At 29.9% G+C, this 27,923-nt stretch overlaps 2 protein-coding genes across 3 annotated transcripts; both read right to left on the minus strand.

Moving 5' to 3' along the window:
* Positions 1-2,266: 2,266 nt before the first annotated feature.
* LOC114190293 (BTB/POZ domain and ankyrin repeat-containing protein NOOT2-like) lies at positions 2,267-6,953 on the minus strand. 2 transcript variants are annotated; one of them, XM_028079122.1, is made up of 3 exons: positions 6,110-6,953; positions 3,198-4,168; positions 2,267-2,829 (listed from the first exon to the last, which is right to left on the minus strand). In XM_028079122.1, exons 1-3 carry the CDS (start codon positions 6,572-6,574, stop codon positions 2,814-2,816), a joined length of 1,452 nt encoding a protein of 483 aa, XP_027934923.1. In that variant the 5' UTR covers positions 6,575-6,953; the 3' UTR covers positions 2,267-2,813. The 2 variants fall into 2 exon arrangements, with proteins under 2 accessions (XP_027934923.1, XP_027934922.1); XM_028079121.1 differs by lacking the exon at positions 2,267-2,829 and having other exon boundaries at positions 2,836-4,168.
* A 15,302-nt stretch (positions 6,954-22,255) lies between these two features.
* On the minus strand, positions 22,256-27,772 carry LOC114191879 (L-galactono-1,4-lactone dehydrogenase, mitochondrial). The gene is made up of 8 exons (XM_028081324.1): positions 27,695-27,772; positions 26,921-27,534; positions 25,997-26,247; positions 25,322-25,507; positions 24,396-24,810; positions 23,470-23,610; positions 22,947-23,112; positions 22,256-22,874 (listed from the first exon to the last, which is right to left on the minus strand). The coding sequence occupies exons 2-7, from the start codon at positions 27,518-27,520 to the stop codon at positions 22,954-22,956; spliced, it is 1,752 nt and encodes a 583-aa protein (XP_027937125.1). The 5' UTR covers positions 27,521-27,534; positions 27,695-27,772; the 3' UTR covers positions 22,256-22,874; positions 22,947-22,953.
* Positions 27,773-27,923: the final 151 nt, after the last annotated feature.

Genomic DNA, 27,923 nt, shown 5'->3' on the forward strand with positions numbered 1-27,923 from the left:
TTTTAAGTACAATCTCTAAATTTGACTACTAAAAATATCATATTACACAAATTTTCTTGCAAATTTGTTTAAAAAATTTGTAAGAAAAAGATTTTTCTTTTCAGTTATTGTTTCTAAGAATCTTAAATGGCAAGTAATTGCTTCGTGAATAATTATTTCATACAAAATTATAAAATTTGTAAGTATTTTTTATAAAATTTGTTGCTAAAAGTGTTTTATACACAATATTTTACAAAAACAATGACAGCAATTTCCTGCAAATTTCTTTTTTATAACAAAATTTATAAGTATTCCCTAAAAAAATTTCAAAAAAAAAATAACAGAAAATATAAGTTTTTTAGTAGTGTTTTATCAATTTAAATTGGTTAAATATATACTTAAAACATATAATAAGTTTTCTCTCAAGTTTAAATATACATCCTCACATTTTTATAAAAAATTATTGCTTTAATTTTCAATATTTTTTGAACTATATTATTGATATGAACCATTTATTTCATCATTTTTGGTGAAATCTCTTCTCCAAACTACAAATTTTCTTTTAATTTACAACATTTGAATAGGATAACTTATTTAAGGGAATTAAATCTAGTACTACTTCCCTCCCCATGAATCACTTATGAACCACCTTATCACAATGATTTCAATAAATCAAAATGAAAAAAAAAATGTATAAATTGAATTATTTAAAATTAAATCTAACTTAAAAATAATTCGAAAAAATTTCACCAAAATAATATAATAATAATAATAATGATAACATAAAAGAATTAAACTGAATTTTATCATAACAAATTAACTAAATTACTTTCACTATAATTGTTGACAAACATTTTATTTTAAAGACTATTTTTCAATCCCATAAATTATAATCCAATTTCTGATAACCCTACCATGTAAACAAACCCACCCATTCCCACCGTAATCACAACCTCCGTACCTTTCCTCTCTTCCAAACCTTCCACCTATTAACAGTGTGCATCTCACTGCATAGTTCTCTGTCACTGTTGTTCTGGAAACTCTTATATTCCAATCTCAAACTTGACTTTGGAGGACATGAAATTTGGTATTGGAGTTATTGGGTTCAATCAAAAGCCTTAACAGATGAAAAAGCATGTGACAACAGTGGTGATAGGTGGTTTTGACCATCACAATAAAGAGATAAGACTGAGATTTCAGATAAGGAAAAGATTGTACGGTAGGATGAACAAAAAGAAAACCTTATTGTTTAATTCAAACGTTAGCAGCATATGAATGACCCTTATGTTTTCTTGTTCAGTGGATACATACATGTCAAGGTTTTCCATGCTAGAAGATGCAAAAGGGTTAATTAATTTATTTACCTTTTGACATTAAAAAACACAAGCAACTAGCAGGTGAATCATGATTACACCAAAATCTCAGGCATACCAATGAGTAGTCACTTCTCTGCTTTTTTTATACAGTCCAAACTGCTAATATCAGTGATCCATTAATGCCCTAGTTTTAGTTAAAGTCATGTACTTTTCTGTCCTAGATCTCTGCCAAACCCTGTACAAGTACAGTTATACTGTTTTCCTCTCAACTCTCTAAACTATGAGTTTTATCAAACTCAAAAAAACATGTATAAACACTGGTTTTCATCAAAGTTCCCCCACTGATCATCACCAACATTACGTAAAAATAGACACACTGATGATAAATGCAACATATAAATAATGACACAGTTTATGTATAGTTAAGACTAGTATATGTTTGATAAAATTATTCTATGACCTTACCAAAGTAAATTGGACTAAGCATTTATGACGAGGAGATGCGTACACGTTTATACACTGAAGCAGTAACAGAAGTGATGGTTGAACTGTTCAAGTATATAAAATATTTTTCTAATAAGCAGAATTACTGGACAGTTGCATATAAGTTCATAGATGATCCGATATATATAAGTACAAGAAAAGTAAGTTTAGTTTTAGACATGCATCTGGTGCACAATTTTTCAAGTGTTAATTACCTGATAATTTGGGTTTGAAAAAGCTTTCAGAAGAACACGTACTAAAAACCCGGGATGCATAGGTTATTATCTATGTACATGCAGGAAATTAATTATGGAGTAAACTCAAGAATGTTCCCTGACCCACTACTAATTATGAAGTTGGACAAGGATTAGCAATGATAAAAGATATTACTACTAATGTAATTGCTTTTAGCTGTAAAGTGTTTATTTTATCCTGAAGAGGCTGCTACAAAAGGCAAGGGGACAAAAAGAGGATTACATGGAAGGAGATAGTGCCAATATTTTAACTTGACATGTGTGGTCACACTCATTGTAGCATTCATGCAAGACAACCAATCCATTTGTCCACAGCCACAACTTTTGCTCAAAAGAAAAACAATAAATCCCAATACTAATTATATACTAAAAACAAATTAAATGAATTGGTCCATAGGCCTAAATATCAGAAGAAAAGATGCCACTGCCATATGATTAATCTCTTAACTCTGATTCCATAAGCAGATAAACCTTAATTTGGAAAATAAACAAAAAGGAAATATGATGAGAGGTTGAAGCAGAAAATAGAGGAGTAAATGATTTGGGTTAGGAGAAAGTGGGACAAAGAATTGGAATCAGAAAAGCCAAATTAAAGAATTGGCCGTGATAAAAAAAAAAAGAAAAAACAAAGAGTTGACAGGTGAAGTGGGATTGAAAAGATTGACCTGCGTCTCCTCCATGCACCCTTTCGTTTTACAGCAAAATAAAATAAAATTACAGTGATTAGATTCTCCTTGTCGCGCTTATCCTCATATCTCCCATGAAATCGCACTTCACAATGCTACCATTTGAAAAGCCTACAAAAAGAAACACAGACAAACACAAGATAGGCCAGAGACCCAAAACAGAATTAAACCACCATATCAGATATCAGTGTGTAGTGAGTGAGGTGAATATTCAACACTATAACTATTTCCACTGACAACCCCAGAAAAACAAAAACCCAATCTACAGTGTCCACAGTCTCTTCTTCATTGCAGTTGAAATTAACTTCAATTATATTTCCATTTTAAGTTGAAATTTCAAGGTACCCACTAGCCAGACAGCTATATAACCAGCTACTCTAGCTCAAACATATTATATCTATATATATAAATAATAACAGTAATAGGTAGTAGTAGTAGTGGTCTAGAGCTAGAACTAGAAGTCATGAGAGTGATGGTACATTGATGGGTCACATCCACCACCTTGCGAGCCATGACGGTTCATGGCTTCCCTCTGGCTGCTGCTATCATCGTCACCTATTTGTGGCGTGGCGCCGAGGTTCAGATACACCAGTCTCGAGTCCAAATTGCTGCTGCTGCTGTGCGCTTCACTCATTGGTGGATAGATAGAAGTTGCAGAAGCAGAAGTGTTCGGGTTGTTAGTGTTGTCGTTGTTGCTGTTGTTAACGTTGTTGTTGTTGTTGTTTCCTTCTTCACGAGACAAAACGAGAGCTGCAGATTGCACCAGCTCCAAGCACAGCCTCAGCTTGTTGGGTTCAATGTGGGTGAGTCCAGGGACTGCCCCTTTGAAGAGGAAGTCCGAGGTTAGGGTTCTCAGGATGTCCAACGGGGTCACGCCGTCCACGGTTCGCACGTTCGGGTCAGCGTGGTGGTCCAGCAACACCGCCACCATCTCTGGGGATACCATCTCCGCCGCCACGTGCAGAGGAGTCTTCCCGGCCGGCCCCGCCGGGAAATTAACGTCCGCCGCGCCCAGCTCCAGCAGCGCCTTCACCACCTCCCTGCTGCAACTCTCCACGGCGTAGTGCAACGCCAGCGCCTCGTCCAGGTTCAGGCCCTCCCCCATCACCATGAGCTTCACGAGTTCCACGTCGGAGGAGTCCAGCGCGCGCCGCATCCGCCGGATTTTCTGGTCCTCCATGTCGGCGGCGCCCAGGTCGGGGTGCTGGTGCGGGTGGCGCAGCGGCAGCATGGAGCGGCGCGCGAGGGAGGATTTGAGGCGGAGCTCCTCGATCTTGGCCACCACGTCGATTGGGAGGTGCTTGGCCAGCACCTCCGGCGGAAGACCTGACTTTGCCACCAGGTGGGAGCACGTGCTCCACAGCTGCTGCATTTCCTGCTTTCGAGATGCTATCAACACTTTCATCACATCGTCGATCGAAGCTTTCTCCACCATGCTCGCAAGTTGTTTCTGTCCATCAACGAGTTCAAAGTAAGAGTTTTTATACCAAAGTTCAGATGCAAAAGTTTAACTCATTTTATTCTCAATAATTATTTAAACAAAAATTCTACTTCTCCAATTATTATGTTAATGCAAAAGTTTATTTCTTTAATCATTTTTAGATGAGAGAAACAAGAAAAATAAAAATAAATGAACTACCCTACCCGTTGAAATTAGCTTATATAAGCACAAGTTTAAAAAATAGAGAAATTGTGTGAAGAATTTCATTTCTACACATTAATTTTGTGAATACGTTAATTTCTACTTCTGAATAAATCAATTTAAATATTTGTTGCTATCTTTTAATCTAAAAATGTTTATTTAGAATTGCAGAAAATATATTATGCTAACATTAACCCATGTTTGGTAGAGTGGGGAAGATGAGAAATAATTACTTTTTGTTGTTTGTCTCAGGAAGAAGAGGAGGTTAAATGGCTGGATGCCTTCTATTGTTTATTTTAATCTTTATTTTCTCTATCAATTTTTGTTTACTCAACTTATTTCGTCCTTTATCTTCCGTCTAAATCAAACATATAATTAATGTTTATTTTATAATACAAATTATCCTCGAAGTTAACTTTAATGACATAACAATATGAAAAATATATAGTAAAAACTTTATCTGATTACTAAATCTGCCCTTAAAATGGTTGGCAGTGAAAAACTAAGAAACGAATGTCAAAGAAAATGAGGAAATCATATAATTTATTTTTTGTTTAGTTCCTTGCTTGCGAAAACTCTTGATTTAGCTAGAGCTTTAACTTGTTGAAACATTATGTAATTTGGTTCTAAAAGTAAGAAAAAATGCATTAGAACAAGTAATGTTTCAGGCATCAGGAACTAACTCGATCTATTTATAATGCCCATGCATTGAATGAATGGCAGTTATATCAGAGGAAAAATAGTGGGTTAGTGAGGTTTCTGTGAAGAGTTATGGAAATTTTCACACTGCTTTGGCTGCAAAATGAGAAAATAGAGGGAAGAGAACAAAATCCAATAATAGATATTATACTAAAGTCGTGTAGGAGCAGCAAACTCTTTTCTGTTTTAATTAGCTTGCTCTCTTTTCATCCAAATGAGGAAAGGAAATGATTTGGAGTGCTCGCTATGTGGAAGACAAGATTGATGTATATTTATTATCTTAATTTGGGAAATATTTTATATGCATCATAAAGGGTCAAGAGTGTCTCTCAAATATGCTACATGAAATCAAGAGTGTCAAGACATATCAACTCGTAAATATAACCATACATAAACCCATGTTTTTACCTTAACTTTCCCAAAAGATTTTCAGACCCTCAAACAAAAACCCAAAGAGAAAACACCATGCAATGAATTAATAAACCTTCGAATAAACAAACACACAGTCCCAGGAACAAGCAGAAGAAAAATTGATATCTATGCAGGTGCTGAATTACTCACATTTCAGAGAGGGAAGCTATCATCATGAGATCATAAAAAAAAAAAAAGCACAAATCTGACTCAAAAAATTTCACTCTCTCCATCAATCATTCATCATAAGGTAACAGTCTTGTAGAATCATCGAAAGGGGGTGTCAAAAATGAATGTGAATAAAATAAAATAAAGCAGGAAAATCAAATAAAATATAACAAAAATACCCCTTCCCAGTTTCCAAAGACCAGACGCAGTAACTGTCCGAATTCCCAAAACCCAGAAAGAGAAAAACGTAAGACTGGTATTAAAGAAGGAAACATGAACATGTTTATGGAAAGAAGCAATAATAAGAGAGAAAAAACTTTAATTTACAGATTATTTTTTTATTTTATTTTCGAAAATGTTTATACAGAAATTTCTTCTGAGGTAAACAACCTTTATTTTATCTCTATAGAAGTGTTTAGGGTGAAACATATCCTAAATCGCAGAAGCAGAGAGAGAGAGAAATGAATTAACCTGAGTGAGCAATGCAAGTTGTTCAACGCCGAAGTATCTGGCCGCGGCGAGGGTGTCGAGGGCGAGATCAACGGCGGAGGTGCAATGCGTGTGCCAGCACCCTCGCTCGCCGCAATTGGGTCTGGCCTCGTGCTTCTGCGGCACGATGGAGACTTGTCCACTGTACAGGAACTGCAGCAGCAGCAAGAAAACCTCGTAGCCGACGGAGTTCACCGGGATCACGCCGGGGGGACGCGCTGCGGAGGCGGCGCCGGCTCGCGAAGCGGCGGCGGGGTCGAGACCCGGTGGAGGGTCGGGGCCGCAGAAGAATTTGCGGAAGAAGAGGCTGCGCGCGGCCAAGATGCAGCGGTGGGCGTGAACGAGACGACCCTCGACTTGGAAAGTGACGTCGCTGAAGGCTTGGCCATTGATGAGAAGGTTGAGGTAGTCGAGAGAGAGAGATCTTAGAGAGTCTTCGAGGGACATGGCGATGGTGATGATGATGATGGTGACGATGATGGTACTGTGCGCGTGTGAGCGTGTTATGAGTAAGCAGCGTGAGTGAGTAGTGGTTGTACAGTTTAGGGTTGGTCCCTATCTATGATCTATGGCTATGAAAAGAAGTTGTGAGAGAAAAGGAGTTAGGGGAAGGAGTGATTGAGATGAAATAGTAGAGAAGAGAGTGAGGGTGTTGGGGTGTTTTGTTTGATGTTGGTGTTGTTTTTGTTGCGGTCGATGATGCTACTGTTCCAGTTGTTGTTGTTGATGTTGTTTTTATGGGATTCTCTGCTGCGGTGTTGAGTGTCTCTATTTTTCATAGATATTTCCCTTTTGGAGAGAGAGAGAGCAATTTGGGTGGCTGTTATGGGCGGCTGGGTTTTAAAAAGCATTTCCAAAATTAACTATAAATATTCTAAATTCTTTTTTTTTTATTTAATCTAATAATATGCCTAGCTACCTCCTTGTGTGCATGAATGTGTACTATGAATAAACAAAAACTAATGTGTATTATTACGTCTTCCGTATACGTACGTATCAAAGGAAATACGTACACGGGGTAGACAGGTTGCATACACTTGACTTCAAATTAAAATTAAAAATAATTTATATACACGTCCTTCCTTAAATCATTATTTAGAGAGCTAGTAGCATAATATAATCACAAAATTTAAAAACACTATATATTTATATGTAAAATAACAATTTAAAGGGACAAAGATATAAGTAGCATGAAATGATAGAAAAAGAAAAAAAGACGATCGATGCTGGTTAAGTGATTAAAAATAATGTTACTACTTCAGTTTGATAATTAAAAAAAAAACATTTGATGTCTTATTGACTGTATATATATGTATGCAGGGTTGTCAAATTTACGCTTATGCATCTTACCGCACCAAAACCAAGCACAAACTTCTAAGATAACTGCAAATTAACTTCGAGAACAAAGGTGTGTAAAAAAAATTAAAATTAAAAACATGGTCTTAGGGAACAAATGTTCATAGTTTGTATATACTTTTTTAATTGTCCAGCTTGATTTATAGAATTAGTCAACCCACTTTATCAATTGCCTACTTTATTTTTAATATTTTTATAAATAAATAGATTATATAAATTAACAAAATAAATAAATAAAAGCTTGAGACATACATGATACATTGATATTTTAATTTGGATCACGTATTAGTATCTGACACATATCTATGTCCGATACTTTATGATACTTTATCTATACTTATCAATGAAGTATCTAATTTATAAAATTATAATAGACTATAAGAAAATATTTGAACAATGACGAATTTTAGTGACAAAAAAAATTAGTCACTATATTAACTAAACATTATTGGCAACTAAAATAGTTCAAAAAATTATAATTGGTCTCTAAATTTATAACTAAAATAGTTTATAAATTGGTCACTAACATCAGCTATCAAAATTTTGACTACCAAAATAATTGGTCTTTAATTATGAAATTGGTCTCTAAAGTGGTCTGTAACATATTTTTTGTTCTTTAAATTGATCATTATTTAAGAGTTTTCTTGTAGTGATACTTTTGGGATGACAATAATTTGTATTTTTAATGTTGAAGACTTTAGTACACATGCTTTTAGTTTAGATTCACACAATAACAATCATATATTTATTATGTCTTTAAGAATTATTCTATACTTTTTACTTTTTAATATTCATATATCATGTATCTATCACGTATCGTATCCGTGCATCATAGTTTGAGAATAATTCAATTCTAAACCTATTAAAATAAAGTGAAAACCAAGCTTCTAAAAAGTCATATACATGTAATATCATTAAAAAAAATGTTTCTTTAGTAACAAATTTTAGTGATCAAAAGTTGTTAGTCATTATAGTGACTAACTTAAATACTAATTCATAAAATAAAAAAATTATTGGTTACTAAAATAGTTAATATTATGCATCATTTCTTCCTTATTATTTTTTAGTTTTATATTTTGCAACTTGTCTTATTTTCTATTGATCAAATTTTGCAAGCTTCCAAGTTCTATCAATGGAGATTTATTCTTCAACACCTCTTTAAATTGATACATATTCACCTTAAGGAGCACAAGGATTTGTGAGTCAATTGTCAATGACTCCTTACATAGTTTAACAAATTCAAAAGAGAATCCCATTTAGAGTTGTGTGTTTTCTTGTGGTGAGTTTATTGTGAGTGTTGTCTAGAAGTTGTATGAAGAGTAGACATTCCAAGACTTGATGGTTGTACAAAGACTAAACTTATTTTTTCCTTCATGATCTAATTTCTTATTTTTGTATTACACTTAGATAAAAATATTAAATATTAAAACATAATATTATTTGTTTTTATCAAAATTCTAAGGCATATTAAGACTATGTTGTCACTGAATAAATTATAGGGATCAGATTATCATCTAGGATCTTATTCAAACTTCTGGGTCTAATAATACAAACCTCCCATGTAATGGATTACCACTCAAAATAATAATTTAGATCGTCCTTGTGGACTTTCCAATTACAAACTAAAACAATATAATCAATTATCCTTAAATATAATTGATTAAACAAGTTTTATATTAATTCATATAATGGTTTCAACCACAATTTCAAAACTAACAATTTTAAATATTTTACAAACATTCTTCTAACTTTCAAGAATTCTTTAGTATTGTAAATCTAATTCTTTTCATAAATCTTTAAAGGGAGTTTATACTTAAAGACATTAGATAATGTTCATGTTTTAAATCCTCCTCTTGATCTTTTGGAATATCCATCACATCCAATTATATTTTTTCATATTTTTTTTTCTAAACTTTACTTTATGTAAATATAAGTTTGGTGTGTCCATGTAATAGGTTTCTCCGTTGTTTGGTCTGTACATGTTTTCTTGATAGATTTTCAAGAAATTTATATATTTTGTATGATTGCATTGTGGAATGTGATTGTAATAAAATTTTCAGGAGATACAAATATTGTTGGATGTTCCACGTTGACTAGAGATAAGATCAATTCATAATATATAAGTGGGTGCAATTTTCATCTTATAAGCCGATTTTGTGAGGTTAAGTTAGACTTAAAGCTCACTTCTAACATGGTATCAGAGCCAAGTTAGAGCTTATCTTAGCGAGCTTTGTTGGACATTCAGTTCTACCCGATATCGGATTGCTAACGGATCACTCATTAATTTCTAGTCCCACACGAGATGAATATACCTCGACTTAGGAATATGTTAAAAGTCGAGTTACGCTTAAAGTCTATTTCTAACAAATATTATACTATTATTATAAATTGAAATTAAGATGTTATAACTATACACTTTTATACTTAAAGAGTAGAGTGATCTAATTGCTTACAAGTGTACATACAAAAGTTAAACATTATTAAATGTACCTATTTCATCCAAAGGTGCACTAGTTTTAATGTAAGGTAAATTGGTATAAAGAGCTTCCTTCTAGGATGAACACTTTGTTTAAATTATTAAATAATTGGTGAGAGATGATAATGTGGTCTCCAACAACAACTTTCACCCGAAGAACAATCATAGTCTACAAATCTGACACATAAGATATGTCAACTTCCTTATAGTTTGAATATCACCATAGAAACTAAAATCTAAAAAAGGTAATGATAAATAGTTGATTCAATATAACAATTGATAAATTTTATTCTTAGCACAATAAAAAATTATTGTTTTAGTACAACAACTTTAACTCCAGTATTTTTGCTAATGCTAAAGGTACCTTAATATATTATTAACTTTGAAGAAACCACAGATGATTTTAAACTTATACAGTAGATAAAAAGTTGGTTAAATCATATCATTCATTTCTATTTTTGTAAAAAAAAAATTCAAATCAGTCTCTTATTTTATGTGTCTCAATTTGATTTGTATTTTAAAAAATTTGATGCAAGTTCTTTTTATTAATATTGTAATAATAACATTAAAGGTGACTCGGTTTATGATTTTTTTTAATTTTTTTATATAAATATGTTTATACATTTATTTAAATAGATTAAATATAAAATGTCTGAATTTAATTTTTTTTTACTATTTTTTTTTAAATTTGTTTGACATTTCAATTATGTTTTATGAATATTGAAGGTGAGATATGTTAAACGGTATAAAGAATATAAATTTTATATCAGATGTGTTTAAAACGTCAAATAAATTAAAAAACAAGACTAAATTTATGTTTAGGAACTAAATTGGATTAAAATTTAAAAAAAGAACGATTCTAATTTTCACTTAAATTTAAGAAAAAAAAATTTAACTCTATTTAAAATTATTACTAACAGAAAGATTTAATTTCATCAAATTTTAAAATAAAAATTAAATTGAGACATATAAAAAAATGAAACTGATTTAAAAGTTTTCTAAGAAAATAAAAACGAATGACATAATTTAGCTTAAAATATTTCAATTGAACATTAAATGATTTTTTGCAAGTTCTGATTGTGATTGAATGAAAACTTGATCACACATAATGAAGTAAAACAATTTAATAGAATGAATTTAGAATTTGAAATCTGAATAATGAATTTGACCTATTATTCTGTAAAAATGATAAGTAAATGTTGAATTCGATAATGAAATTGATATAAAAATAGTAAATAAATGTTTTTGAGTAAATGAAATTATATTTATTTAGGAATTTAAAATTATAAAATTAAATGGTTTGAATTGACCGCACATCCCAGTGGCACTGACTGTCTTATGATTTGGAAGAGCGTGGATTTGACGTTTGACTTGTCTTTTCCTTCCTTTCCTTCTCTCTTCCCAACCCACATTCACACCTTTTCCTATTCTTCCATACCCTTCATTTTTACCAACTTTTTTTGCTTTACCTTTTACAATAATTATTTAATATTTTTTCTTTAACTTTAACTAAATTTTATTAAATTAAAATTACTAATCAATTTATTTCAAAATACTTTTATTCCGATATTAGTAAATAGAATTATCAAAACTATTCCACCTCCCTAATTTAGATTTTATCAATGACAAAAATATGAATACGACAACAGACATAAACATAATCTTTGAGAAAATTAACTGAAGCTGAAAGTTTTACAAATTAAAAAACTAAGAATAAATTGAAAGCTAAACGAAATTTATCAAAAACCTCAAATTGCTGTAAGCGATACAAAATCAATACCGAATTAGTACAATATTAAACCGTTACAAAATAATTTAAAGAAAATAAATAATAAACTACAATTTTATTGTTCTTTAAAAAATAAAAATCAACCCAAAATATTAATATTTTTCTTATTCTACACATAAATTTGTTATTCTAGTAAATATTTATACATATGATTGAAATTTCATTTTAAGTACACATAATTATTTAAACTTTTATAAGCATTTGAATTATAAGAATCTATATATTTATGTTTTACTTTGTTATTTAATAAAAAATATGATATTATGCATTTTTAATATTATTTTGTATATTTTTATTTATAAAAGTAATTTTATCTTGATTTGATCTCAGTTGAAATCTATTAAATCTTGAATAGATTTGCATGCTTCCACTGCAATAAAACTTATAAACAGTGACCAATTTTAATAATTAATAATTATTAATAAACTATAATAATGATTTTAGATATAAATTTACAAAATTAAATTATTAGTTACCAAAAATAGTCACTATTATGAATAAAAATTTATAATTGGTAATTAAATTGATTTTTAAAATCAGCTACCATTGTTTTGATTAGTAAACAAAATTGGTCACTAAAAATTAACTACTAGGTTATACAACCAAAATGAAAATTAGTTTCTAATTTATTAGTGACCAATTATAATTTTTTATTTATAATGGTGACTATTTTAATAACTAATAATTTTTAATTTCATAAATCGATATCTAAATTGATTATTATAGTGACTAACTATTTTTAATTTTTAAAATTGATTTTTAATTGAGGATTTTGTTGTGTTCACTGATTTGTCTGATTATTGGTTAAAGTAGTTTATAAATATAAATGAAGAGACTGGATATGTTTATATAATATTTTTATATAAAATTCAGTTTTTTATAAATAAAATATATTTGAAAATACTTTTTAATTAATTTTAAAGTCTTATATTATTTTATTTGTGAATAAATTATATTTAATTATATTTGTTTTACTTCGGTCGTTAGTAGGAATGTCAAAAAAAATTCATACACGCGTGTATCCGTACCCATAGGTAATGGGTACGGATATTTTTTCTATCCGCATGTTAATGGGGCGAATATGAGTATCATATGGCTACCCGCACATATATGGATACGGATACATACGAATATTTATCTAGCGGGTAGGGTACGGAGAACTACTACCCGTACCCTATCCACCCATTGACATCCTTACTTGTTATATACTTTTTAGTGTATTTATTATTAATGTTTATAATATTTTTTAAAATTAGATAAAATTGAAAAACTGAAAAAAATGAAGGGTTAAATCATTTTAATTAATTACAATAGTTAAGAGAAGAGGTTCATTAATACAATGATTACTCAATAAGACTTTTCGAAAATATTAACTGTAAAAATGGAGAGGGAAAAAAATAGAATGGTGGGGAACATAGTCTCCTTCCAACCACCAATAGCACCACTATACCTTTGTATTTCAGAGCGATTTTGGAAACATTTTATGCAACTCTCCGACTAACTTTCCTAAACTTTTATTTAAATCATGCATTCTTAATTTTAAATGGAATTTTATCCTTTAAAAGAATATATAAATAAATATATATATATATATATATATATATATATATATATATAACATTTTATACACAAAGTATATGTGATTGACAAATAATCTTATTTCTTGTTTATGTGGTTAAAAATTAACCTTTGATCATATGAAAAAGAGATTACGTTCTAAATGAATGTTAATGTATAAAAATTTAGTATTTACTGATAATAAAAGGAATATTATGAATTTAAATATTATTATATTCTCACTTTTTACTATTTAATTAGTTAAATTAAAAATTATTTATTTTATCCACACAATATATATATATATATATATATTCTAAATAAATAAAGAATCATTTCATTTGTAATTAATATTCTATTTGTAGTAGGTGGTATTAAGAATTATAAGGAACGATTAATGAGGTGACAAAGTGAACTTATTACTCAAAATGTCCGTTGGTCCATTCAAAATAAGATAAGGCAAATAATCCGGTCTGTCAAATTGACAGGTCAAAAGAAGAACAGGTTAGACGAGTCTGCTTACTTTTTTTTTAAATTAAAAATTAAGATCATAATAACTTAAAAGATTATTTTTTAATGTTATATTATATTGTTTTAAGGATATAAATAGACAATTATATTGTAATTTAAATTATCAACACCTACAAATTAAGTTTCGATTATTAGTTATAAAAATAATTTAATATGTAGATGTAATAATTATTTTAATTTATATAATAAAAAACGTTAATTAATCAACTAAAATTTAAAAAATATTTATATAAATAAATATGCTTTTAATATTATATATACATATATAAATAAATTTTAAAATTAAAATATTTTAAAAAATGACCAATTAACCATTAGTCCACATTTTAACAAGATGACTTATAAATTTTGATCTGTTTTACTGTAACAAACCAGTTCGACTTTATTTTTTCTTTCAGATAAATATGTAATCTGGTTACAAAATTTCTAACTCATTAAATGATGAGTCAAGTTAAACTAATTAATTTTTAATTCAAATAGTGGGAAGCCAATCCTTACAAGTGAGGTTGACTTACTTTAAGTCTCAATCTCTAATATAAATATGTGATGAAAAATTTGACCTAATGTTTGAGTTGTGGAGGAGTGTTGAGGTGAAGAAAAAATGCAGGGACATGGAGGTAGGTATGATTGTTTTTTGAAGGAAGATGAAGTAAGGTTGAGGCAGTTTTGTGTTGTTTGTTAATGTCAAATTCCCCATCTTTTCAAGTGATGCAAAATCTTTCTCTCTTCATTCTCTTCTAACTTCTTCATCATCGACAAATCAAATTGGTAATACAGGTGGATATGCGTTCTTTGTCTCACTCTCCATGCATTTGGATGCTCATCAATCACACAATATTTATGCTCCACTCTTCACCGTCACTTCCAACAACCGTTGTCTTTTCTGCCTCAAACTAATGTCATTCACTACTTCTTCCTCATTACTTTTCTAATCAATCTTTTTTTCATCACAATTTGTTGACTCACAGAAGAGAATCATAAACAAAACACAACATTTCAGATCATAACTTTATACAAATATAAAGCAAATCTTTACTTTCTATATGAACAAGAAAAAAAACTTAGATATAAATTGTTCAGTATATATTTATTAATTCAGTATTTATTTGAATAGTCAAATACAATATGTTTTTAATGATGAAAAATATTTTAGTATTATTGTTTTGTTTGAATTGAAGGATGGAAAGTGATAGAATGAAAAAGGAAAAAAAAAAGTGCTAAGAAAGGAATGGAAATGAAAATTATTTGAATTAAAAAATAAAAAATGAGAAGAAAGTGTTTTTATTATAATATTATTTTATTTTACTTTTTACTATTTGTATATTATTATTTTATTTATCTATTATATTTTAAAAAAGTATAATTAAAATAAAAAAATTACTTTATATCAATTGATTCAGGTTTTACAGCATGTGCTCTTAACAATAAATTTCTAATATTTTACCCAAATGTATTGTAATTGAATATATATTTTATTTAGCTTCATTAAGGTTGTTGGTCCTTTGACAAATAGGGGTATCTTGATTTTAATGGTGAATATTCACGTTACAAAATATGTCATTCATTTGACGTCATTAGAAACTAAAATAGAAGAGAAATACATTGATAAGTTCCAGGGTTAAATATGTTTTTTGTCCTTAATTTTTAGTGAGAATTAGAATTAGTTTCTTTTGGTAATTTTGAATCAATTTAATTTCTTAATTTTAGAAATGTGTGAATTTAGTCTTTTAAATCAATTTTTTTTAAATTCATTTGATATTTCAAACGTGTTTCTCAGTTAACATTGAAACGAACATGTGTCAGACAGTATAAACAAACTAAAATACTATAATGAAATGTGTTTGAAACGTCACATAAGCTTAATAAAAATTTGGTTTAAAGAACTAAATTCACGTATTTACAGAATTAAAAAACTAAATTGTTGTTTCAAAGTTTTGAAAAAAAAATAATTTTAATTTTCACTAAAAATTAAAATATAAAAAATATATTTAACCTTTCAAAATATAAAATTGGCAACATATATGTAGAAAGTGAAAAAAAAATGTTATGTTAGATATTTGGTAGATGAGGATTAGATATGTACTGTGTTATTGGGAAACGATGGGAAATCCACATATGGGAAGTGGTTGAAAAATAGAAAGAAAGTTTGGTGGAGAAAAAAAGTCAAAAATATTATGGTATGTGCATGTAATGTTAGTGGTGGAATATTATTATGGTCAACTCAAAACCTTTTTACATTGACCCATTAACCAAATTCCCTCATTAATATCAGATTCCACTAATAAACTTTGTGACAGCATCACTTTCACAAAAACACCCAGATTTTAGATTTGAGGAGGAGAATTTGTGATTGGGTCAACCAGTTTTGACTTTGAAATGATGAATAATGGATGTGAGGAACAATAGGATTTGACAAGGTCACATGAACTACTCTAAGCCACAAGTTTTGTTAGTCTTTCATAAAATTATTGCCATTTCACTTATACCTAATTTCTAATGAGTTTAGTCCCATCGTCTTACTCTAAATTTTCAAACTCACATACTCATATAACAAATATCAACTAAAAATATATATACTTGATGCAAAAAATTTTAATATTGTCATCCCTTTTGAGGGCCACCATTCACTAATTTTTTATTTTGATTATTCACACTTTTCTTACTTTTTCTATACTATTTATGTGTCTTTTTTAACTCAAAAAAAATCATATTATCATAGAATTTTACTAATAAAAGAAAATATATCCATAAAATAATATTTAGTGATGAATTTTATTGACAAAAAAAATTCGTTGGTAAATATAATTTATCGAAATATTTTACCGATGAAGTTTGTGATTTTAATTATCAATGTAATATTTGCCGATAATGAATTTATTGATAAAATTTGTTGGTAAATTTTATCGATGAAATAGACACCAAAGTTTCTGTTTTAACTTTGGCCATGTCATTGTAAAATTTGTTTGTAAATTTGTTGGTAACAATTTATTTTAATATGTCGGTTAATCAATTGGTAATTGAATTCTGGGTTAAATATGTTTTTGGTTCCTAAAATTTAAGTGAAATTTGTAGTTAGTTTTTCTTTGAATCTTTTAACCAATTTAGTCATTCATCTTTAGAAATGCATGAAATAGTCATTTAACCAAAATTTGTTAAGTTTATCTGACGTTTCAAGCACAAATCATGATAGTATTTGAATTGTTTATACTGTGACACATCTTCGCTTCAATGTTAACTCAAATATTATCATAAAACGTGTTTGAAAGGTTAAATAAACTTAACAAAATTTGGTTAAAATGACTAAATTCACGCATCTCTAAAGATGAAGGACTAAATTCACACATCTCTAAAGATGAAGGACTAAATTGGTCAAAAGTTTCAAAGAGGGACTAAACATATTTAACACTTGAATCTTTTGAAATTTCGTTAGTAATTACTTTTTGAAAATCTATTGGTAAATTAGTTGGTAATTGTATTTTCTAAAATTCATCCATAATTTTGTCAATAAATTCATCTATAAAATGAGCTTCATTTTATTGTCAAATTTAACAAAATATTTATTATAAATTAAATGGATATAAGTGAGTGGAGAATCACACCAAGTTGAAATATTCACTACTAAAAATTCTCATATTACATGAGAATTTTCTTGCAAGTTTGCTAAAAAAATTTGTAAGAAAAATTTTTTTTCTGCTATTTTTTCTAAGAATTTTAATTGGCAGATAATTCTTTCGTGGGTAATTATTTCCTACAAAATTATAAAATTCACAAGTATTTCCTACAAAATTTGTTGTGAAAAGTGTTTTATACAAAATATTTTTTAAAAAAAATTGACAACAATTTTCTGTAATTTTTTTTATAACAAAATTTATAAGTATTTCTTAAAAAAATTTCAAAACAAAATTGGTAAAAAATATAAATTTTTTTATTAGTGATTATGTATAAATTGATTTTGGATATGAATATTGTTTAAGTCAAATTATTTAAGGAACTATTTAATTACTTAGCAATAAGAAAAACTAATGTGCTACCTATATACCACATAAGTTGTAATAAGAAGTGATGTTGAATATTGTAATTTAAAGCACTAAAATTTTATGTTTCTTGGCTTCTTTATTTTCATAAGTCAGCCTCCACAAGTCCCTCGTTCATCACCCCTTCCTTCGTCAACGTCACTTTTACTATCATTAATTAATAATTTATGTTTTCCTAATTATATTCCACTGTACTTTTAATTACTTTCGGATAAATTATAAAAGTTCCAACTTCAATGAATTTACAAGGATTAAATATCTTTTTTTCCTAAAAATTTAAAATTGGTTTCTTTTAAAATTTTTTAAGCAATTTAACTATTCATCTTTAAAAATATGTGAATTAACTTCGGGTTAAATTTTTTTTTGTCTCTCAAATTTCACTGAAATTTAGAATTAGTTCATTTTCACAAATTTTAACCAATTTAGTCATTTATCTTTAAAAACACGTGAATTTAGTTCTTTTAACCAAATTTTGTTAAATTTATATGATGTTTCAAACACATTTTATGATAGTATTTAAATTGTTTACTCTGTTTGACACATTTCCGTTTTAATGTTAACTCAAATATTATCATAAAATACGTTTAAAATATCAAATAAACATAACAAAATTTAATAAGAATACTAAATCCACATATTTCTAAATATAGAAGATTAAATTAGACTAATTTTAAAATTTACTAAAACTTATGAAAAAAAAAACATATTTAACCCGATTTATAACGGAGATAGTGTAAAGTGAATCTCTCTCACAAATTACCCCTTTGGAATTGTTTTGGTTTCTAACTTTTTTTCTTTAATAGTTTTGGTTTGTAGCCATTATATGAGTCAGAGCTGACAAAGAAGAACAAGAACAGTATTAGTTAAATATTTAGTTAAAGCGAGTAAATGAAGCTAAAATTTACAAAGTTAAAAGAACATGAACATCAACATCATGAAATAAAGAAAATGTGATATTTTGAGTTTGATTAAAATTTGTTGAATATGTGTGATGTGAGTGATGGTTGGTGGTAAGAAGAAGTTAGAAGTTACAGCAGTGAGTGAGAGAATGTAAAAATGATTTGACAAATGGAGAGAGAAACAAAGTTTGAAGTGACATTTTGGAAAAAGGCTAAGCCAAAGCCTTTTCACTCTCTCAAACGGTTAACAATAACCATTCCTTTCCTTCATTCTTTCTCTTTTTACCTTCCTTCCTACCATTTTCGAACCTAACATCTACAACCAAACAAAAATCATTGCCAACATCTTTTCTTAATTCGCACACATACTTCAAACAACTAAATGTCAACTTATTTTAACAATTATTTAGCCTCGAGATTAAGTAGTTGGTTTTGTGGTAAATTTATGTAAAATTTGTTAGAATTAATTTTTTAATGCATAATTAGTGTGTATTTGGCTTATAAGATCAATTAAAGATAATGATATTTTGACAACTAAATTTTAACAATTTTTTCTTACAATTTGATATGTTATTTTTTAAGTATTTTTGAAATATAGATAATTGAGAAAATAAAAAAAATGGAAGCCACTTGAAAGATAGTATGTCAAGTTGTTAAATAAAATTATCAAGATTTAGTTATTGAAAAATCATTTTTCATCACTTAAATGATAAAAAATTTATGTTGAATGAGAAACAATTAATTATTATTTTTGCGTTCGAAAATTGATTCAGACCAAATCAAACCCACAATGGCTTGATAAAAAGAGAACTCGAATAAATTTAGGTTATAATTTTTTCTACCACACATACTGTTATTTTGACATTCAACAGATTTTTACATCTATTTTATATTTATTATTTTATCTTTTAATATTTTTTTCTTTTTACAAATTAAAAAAATACTTTTTTAATAACTAAATTATTTTTTAAAGTGAGTTGTCAAGTAGATGTAAGAAAAAATCAAATGGTAAAATAGTAAATATAAAATAAATGGAAAATTTTGTTGAGTGTCAACTAATAATATCTTGTGTTTAACCTAATTCATACAGTAAAATTATCTATGATGTATTAAATTTGTTTGCTATTATATATACCTCACTTTAATTATTTATTGTAATTTATGACATTATTTTTTAAATAAAAAATATATGATATGTTTTGATCGAGTATTATTTTTAAGAGCTTACCTATCATATGTCGCATTAATCCTTTTAAGGATTTATAAAACTAATGAACGCATAAAAAAATAATTTAAGATAATAGAAAAAGAGTAAGTGAAGGTAAGATTGCATGTTGTGTTTAAATTGTTCTAAAGTATTGTTAAGAATACAAGAAAAATGCATCTTAGGATATGGTTGAACATTAATTACTTTTAAAGATTTATTTACATTGTGTTACATAAGTCTCTTACAATAACTTTTCAGATAGTATAATGATATTTTGATTAATTTTTTTTATCCATTTTTAATTCACTATTCAATCACTCTTAAATTATCATATCACATCATTAAACAAATTAAAATAAATAATTAAAAAATGATTTTGATGATGAATTAAAAATATGTCAAAATATCATTATCTTTTTAAATAATATATTGGGACTTTCAATACTAACAAGAACACAAAAAGAAATAACTCAAGATAAGATAAGAAGAACAAGTGAAGTAAATTTTAGATTAATGAAAAAATAAATAAAATATACATGAAAAAAAAAATCTAAACCTCCTTATCATACACATGACGAAAATTGACAACACTTTGAAATAAAACATATCCATAAAGTAGAAATAAAACTCAATCACATGCCTTAACTTTTTATACAAATCCATAATTCTTTAAGGTCCACTTTAAAGCTTTTAAAATATAAGATATATGCTGGTATATAAATGTTTTTTAATTATACAAAATAAAACTTTTATTCAAGAAGTTTCTCCTTTTAAGATATACTTTTTCATACATAAAAAGCTTTTTTTTTTTTTCTTTAAAGTTAACTTCTGTTATATAATAAAGTTCACCTTTTTAAATACGTTAAAGGCAAGAATAAAAGTAAGGAAAATTCTTTTTTATACTTTTTAAGACTTTGGTTGATATAACTCAAATTAGAAATTTGTATTAAGAAATGAAGCATTTATCATATAAATAATATAAAATTTATATTTCAGGTCATTAAAATTATTAATAGTGAATTTAAGTAAAAACCCTTACGTTTTTCAAGGTAATCCTCTTGTTCATATCTAATATTTATGACATTCAACTATTAAACTAAGAATTTCCATGTACTATGTTTAATGTATATGACTACGGTATAGAAGTACAGAATTTATTTTCTGATACATAAATAAAGGAAGAATTTAAGAAAAAATACTTTTTTTATACATAAACATGTACTAGTATTAATAACCAAAATCAATTTATATCCAACAAGTGAAGTAGAGATACAATTTTGTATTTCATGGAACAAAGATTCAAATATTCACTTGTCCCATGTAATTAAATAAAGACAACGTTAATGTGTTTCGAAAAAAAAAAATATTTTGACCTTTTTTTTTTAACTCACTTCTAATTTATTATTTAAATAACCCTTTAATTATTTATTATAATTTTTTTAGTGATGTGATATATTAATTTAAGAATGACTGGAGTTGTGGGTTAGAAGTGGTCAAAATTTCACAAAAATAATAAATTTTCTCATTTTAAATGTCTTTTAATATATTTGAACTCTTTTATATTAAAAATAACTTTGTTTGGGTCAATCGGCTCAGATTTCAAAACAGTTATTTTTTTGTATATAAATAATTTACTTTGTTACATATGTGGAGTTTAACTTATTGTGCAAATTGGACCACCTTCCTTTACTTCTAAAAATATAATAAACAAACTATCTATTTATTTGAGTAACATTAATAGTGATAAACAACTAGTACATATCCATGTATAAACTATTTTTTTTTATCCAGATAAGTATGATTATTTTGAATTTTTTTATTAACAAAATTACAAAAACCTATTTTGTCTTGAAAAAAGTTAGGAATACAATTTTCTTTCTAATGTACTTCTGATATAGGATTAATGAAATTCACAGGATTACAAGTTTTGATTAAGAAAGAAACCGACCAAGAGACTTACTTTCGTTTATATATATATATATATATATATATTATGAATTTAGTAATGATTCTTTTAATATTTAGTTATTGTTTTAATAATATTCTTTTATATTATGATAAATAATACATATGTTTAGAGATATCAGGGTTCACCTATCGTTTTCATCTATTTTCTGCCATTTCAAATATATTGCTTATTCTATATCTTGTGCACTGGTTTATACTTTTAGCCTTTCTTTTGTTGATTGTTGGGCTTTAGCCCTCTGATCTTTCAACTGTATCAAGACAACTGGGTGTAGAAATAAATATAGGAAGCTAGAAAAAGTAAAATCCAATCTTGGCACAGAAACCTATGGTTTTTGGGTTCTTTTTGTTGTTTTTTTTTTCCTTTCAAACATACCATAACCCTTGATGAGTGACATAAAAATATGTTTGAGAGCACTAAGTTAATAAACAGTATATGTTTGATACCTCGTTAAGGTACCAATATCTCGAGGAAAAAAATATAGACACCAATTGGAGCAATCCCCATTATTACTGCACTTTTCTAACAACCATTGCTGCTTTTTCTTCTTTGCCTTCGGTTTCTTTCGGAAGATCTTGCATCCGATATTTATCATGACAAGAAAAATGTTTTTAAAAATCTCAAACATGATGTGGCATAACAATTGAAAGCAAAAAAATGAAGTATGATGGACATGATTCATCCTTATCAGGCAGCCACTCATACAAATATATCAAAATATTTTTTTTCCCCCAGTTCCCCCCATCACCCTTTCTTTATGCTTCCTCTTTCAGATGAGATTAGTAAGAACGAAAAGCTCAATCCAGTTCCTCTATATGTACATACACCACAATTCTTTAAGCTTCCGAGTCTAATGCATCTGGCAGGCAGAATAGGCATAATAATCCATATTGTGCACCAGATATTTTGCATCTCGAAGTTCCAACATGTGACTGCAGACAAGAACTCAAGGTTGAATGTTTAATCAACGTAAAAAATATGGAGAAATTAGACAAATAACCAACCCAGAATTTATATGGTGTCTGATTGCGCGAAGAGCTTTTCCAACATGTTATTTGAAAGGATCCTATTGGGGTCCAGTTCCTTTCTTGCTTTATTGTATGAATCCACAGGAAACCTCTTTCTTAGCCTTGCTTGGAGAGCAGCAAGTTCCTCCTTATCCTTTGGAACCTAGATACAGATAATATGCACAAAAATTAAGTAGACTTCAGTGTTTAAACACTTCCCTTTCATTTTCCAAATGATAAATTTGGTGATTATCAGCTGGATGTACCTTTGCACCAAAGCTTTCAAGAATTAGGTTGTTCAATTTACAGTTCAGTAACAACCGAAACAAATATGACCAATGTTCATGTGTATGTTGAGAGGGAAGAGGGGAGGTGGGTGGGTTGGGTGGTGGTGAGAGACCTTTCTATCAGCCTAGGTTCAATGATAATGATTGAGGACAAATATCAAATTATTAAGGGTAATCATGTCCAAATACCATGTTCGATCACTTTTCATTATTTATTATGCTGAGAAGATTACCTCAATCTTAGCCCAGTGTTCAAATGCAGAGTAACGATCCCATAATTTCGCCTGAGTCAAATGCCTATAATGAAAGAATTCTTCTGTTATATCCTTCCTCTGCCGAGCATCCATGGTAGGGAGGTACATGATTATACCCACCTGAAACAACATAAAAACTATTAACAGTCAATACAATCTTTCGAACGGCATCACAATGTTGAAATTCATGGAAGGAACCACGGGGTTATGTTAGATTACAATTAATTAAGAAAGTGAAATTTAAGCATAACAACCTCGTAAACCTGATTTAGTAATATGAGGTTTGTATCATTCTATGTATTATAATTCGCAATATATCTAGTCATTGTAGGATATCCAACACATCCTCTTACGCTTAGAACTAGACATCTCGAGTGTGGAGCAAGGGAAAACCTGATTGCACATAACACAAGACCCAACAAATTTGACTAGAATAGGATCCGAATGATTTTGTTATCATTTTAGGAAAGTGAAATTTTAATTTAACTCAACCTCACAAAAGTAACTTAGTAAGGTGAGATTTGCAGCCAATAAATTCATAAACTTAAAATTAAAGATTATGAATGACATTACTGTGGGCACTTGACAAACTCAAGTAAACTATACTATATTTTCAGAAAAATAAATTCTCGTTCTCCACACCAAAAATACATATCTAGAGAAGCTGAAGTCTTTCATTTAAAAAACCTCATTTCATCTTTTCTCTAAAAGTTGCTAAAATTATTAAAATCCCAAATACACCGCCAAAAGTTTCATTATACAAAACATGAAAAGAAAGGATGTAGAATCATCGTGATAAACATGGAGCTATGATCACTTCATATGACCAAGTAATACAAGTTCACCCATCTAAAGAATTTGGAACTATCTGTATGAAACAATTATCCAGGAAAGAGATTTGTTACCCAAGAAAATATATCATCCTCAGAAGGGCTTGAAGCAGGACTCAAGGGACTCCTACTGCTCGCTGTCCAACGCTGCTCAATTGGAGCAGGTGCAGGTATCTCTTCATTCTCTATAAGTTGCTTCAGCTCTTCAATGTATTCAAGGTCTTTCATGCTTGGATTAGCTAGTTTTCCAGCAGGGAAACATGTCTCCGACACCCACTGTTGGCCTCCACAATCAAAGCCCAATATTTCATCACTCCATCCAACCCTGTAGCCTTCTGACTTTCGCCAAAACTCGGCCTCAGCTTGATTGATGCTGATGATGTGCTTTTTATTGAGAGGATCCAGGGCAATTAGTTTATCTCTTAATTCTGTGAAAGAAAGCTCATCTATATTTTGTTCTTCTGCTGATTTACCCCTAGATCCTTCTGCTCTGTATAAAATAACAAAAACTTATGCACATCTTGAAATAGAAAAGATCACAATATAGCACCAATTTCACACGGCAAATATAAAATGAAAACAGAAGTGTTTGGCAGCAAGCTATTAATAGAAAAAGTGATTAAAACGGTATCAAAATCACAAGAATACCAATTAGATCACAGCAATTTTTCAACAACTCAGATCAATATGCAAAATACATTAACATTTATCACTCCGTGCCTTACTAAATTACAATAATTAGTAGGAAATTCACAGGCCTACAAAATGGAAACAGTTCTAAATCATTGGTAATTCCTTCAATCTTCTACTTCTACCTCTGAATGTAAATTTAAATCATATTCAAGAGACAAAAATAAGAAATGCCATGTAACAGCGTCTGGTGGCTTTTATTAGGTGAAAAAAGACCCAGCAACACTTTCTTGCAATGGCTACTCCAGTACATCCAACAAACCAAAATCAATTGATTAATCTTACAATCAAAAGTGAAGGTGTAATTGTACCCATATTTCTGGAGGGACTCCCGGTAAAGGTCACGCACATGCTGTATGGCTTCATCTTGAGTATATTGTGGTTTAAACTTGGGAGGACCTTTCCACTTTGAAACAGGATTGCATCGCACAACCACAACAGTGTCGGTGTAAGGGATATAAAGGTACTTCACATGCTTATTATCAGACAGCAATTTCCTGCATAAGATAGAAAAGGGCTAACAATCAAAATCCTTGGAGGCAGATCCTTAACACCGAGTCACTCTTTTGTTCTTATTAAAATAAACATTACATTGGTCATCCCAAATTAGCTTTCATCACATCAATAATTCTGAGATTTTTTGTAAATAAATTAGTCCTTCAAAGATTGCACAAATAGTTATAAATCTGTCCTTTTATGTCACCACTATAGTGTGTAGCATTTTAGATTTTTCTGGAACTAATTTAGTGACAAAAATCTTTAAAGAATTAATATGATGACACTATAATTTATGGAGGACAAACCAAGAGATTTTCTCTCATTATCATTTTTATTATTGTTCGGAGTAAAGCAACTTTTAGATCTTAGTTCCATGTTACAGAAAGATAGCGTAACTAACGTGGTAATGATAAAATTCAACATATCCGTTATTTGATTGATGTACCAAAAATGAAAAAAATAAATAAATAAACACCAAAAATAATTACTTGTGATTTCTCTTTATCTCCTTCATGGTTGAGACAAATGTGTGCTCCACAAGCTCCTGTCGATCAACACACTGAAGGGTGACTTCAGCCACAACTCCAAGTCCTCCAAGACCACATCGAGCAAGATAAAACAGCTCAGGATCTTTATCTTTTGATATTTCTATAGTTCCTTTGGCAGGGGTGACCAATTTCATGGCAATCACTTGTTCATCAATAGGAGGCAACTTTGCACCGGTGCCATGTGCACCAACCTAAAACATGAATGCAAAGCATTTTACTTTATATGGAAGATGACAAGGTGGTCTAGTATTAAGCGACCCCAAACAGAAAAACTAAACCAGGCAGAAAACTCTGATACCCATTTTAATCACCTCTTGCATAATACACGGCACGACAAATACGTAAGAATCACATACTAAATTTGGCCTATGGGGAAAAATGTGGTAGGGTATATTTTGGTACACCATTTTTCTTAGGAAAATCTGATATGGGTTATCTTGGAATATGATGGAATTGCATCTAACTCAGTTCAACAAAATTGGCTTATAGGGTGAAGATTATTCCTATTTATGTACTATAATTTGGCCATAAAACTACTGAATCGATGTTTCTAATGCACCTCCTCACCGCCAACATTTTATATATTTGAGTATGAAGTTTATAGGATAAATTTCTGATACCATCTCACAATTCGACTTAACTCAACTTTCTAAAACTAATTTGTAAGATAAATGTGATCCAGCATATGTATTGATGTCAGAACTTCATCATTAAGCTATGTAAGATACTATTACTAATGATAGCAATTGCTTTGATAGGTCCAACAACAAACTATCTATGATACTATCTCAATTTGAGTTTATATTCTTAATTTGGTCTCAGAGCCGATCTCCGAAAAGTTGCTAAAGATAATAAAAGAAGAACCTGAATAATGCCACCAATTTGTTGCTCCCTAATGGAAGCAAAATTCTGCAAGGTAAGGCCATGGTCCTTGAGTCCATCCACGAGTCCCTGCACTCTGATCCCGGCCTGCACCCTCACAGTCTTCCTCTGCTTGTCCACTTCCAATATCCCATCCATCAGCGCCAAGTTCACCATTCCGGCCCTCGACAGCCCGATCCCGTTCGGCGACAGCCCCGACCCGACCGGCCGTATTCGGGTCCTCTTCTCGTTCGCCTCCCTCACCACGCTCTCCAGCTGCTCCACGTTCTCCGGCTGGAAGAAGTTGCGCGTCTGCACCTCGTGCGTCCCGCTCCAGTTCGACACTGTGTGCAAGTCCTCCGGCAGCGGCGCGTACCGGAAGATCTGCGCCTTCTTGTGCTTTGCATCGTCCGGCAGGGGGAAGGTGTAATAGGTGGCGGCACCGCAGAAGAGGAGCAGCGCCGCGTAGCCCGCGTACTTGCGGGTTTCTGCATCGGCGGAGGATGCGGGTTCCGGCGCCGCCGAGAATCGGCGGAGGAAGACGGAATGCGAGTGGTGGCGAGTGAGAGCGACGGTGCGCTTCAGAACTAGTGTCCTCAGCATGTCTGCGCTCAACTCTGAAGATCAAACAGAGAAGTGGTGGAATTTGAGTTAATTATCCATGTAACACTTCTACTAAAATTTTCAAAAAAAAAAAAAAGAAAATACGGCTAAAATGAAATTTCTCTTTTGTTTAGACTAAGCAATTTTACAATACAAATTGTATAATGAAAATACCTTATTATTGTGTAATTCTGTCAATTGAGTTCTATGGTGGCATAGAACGTAGTATTTGAACCCTAATTTTTTTTTAGTGTTGTTAGTGTTTTTGGTCACTATATCCTCTATGTGATTGTTTTCTTTTACCTGATTAGTTTCTTTTAACTCCAATGTCTCAAAAAATTTGACACCTTGCACTTTTTAAAGGTCTCAAACTTATTACAAATGGACATGGTTAGGGTCTCAA

The sequence above is a fragment of the Vigna unguiculata genome, chromosome 7 (assembly GCF_004118075.2).
Source record: "Vigna unguiculata cultivar IT97K-499-35 chromosome 7, ASM411807v1, whole genome shotgun sequence".
Taxonomy (NCBI): domain Eukaryota; kingdom Viridiplantae; phylum Streptophyta; class Magnoliopsida; order Fabales; family Fabaceae; genus Vigna; species Vigna unguiculata.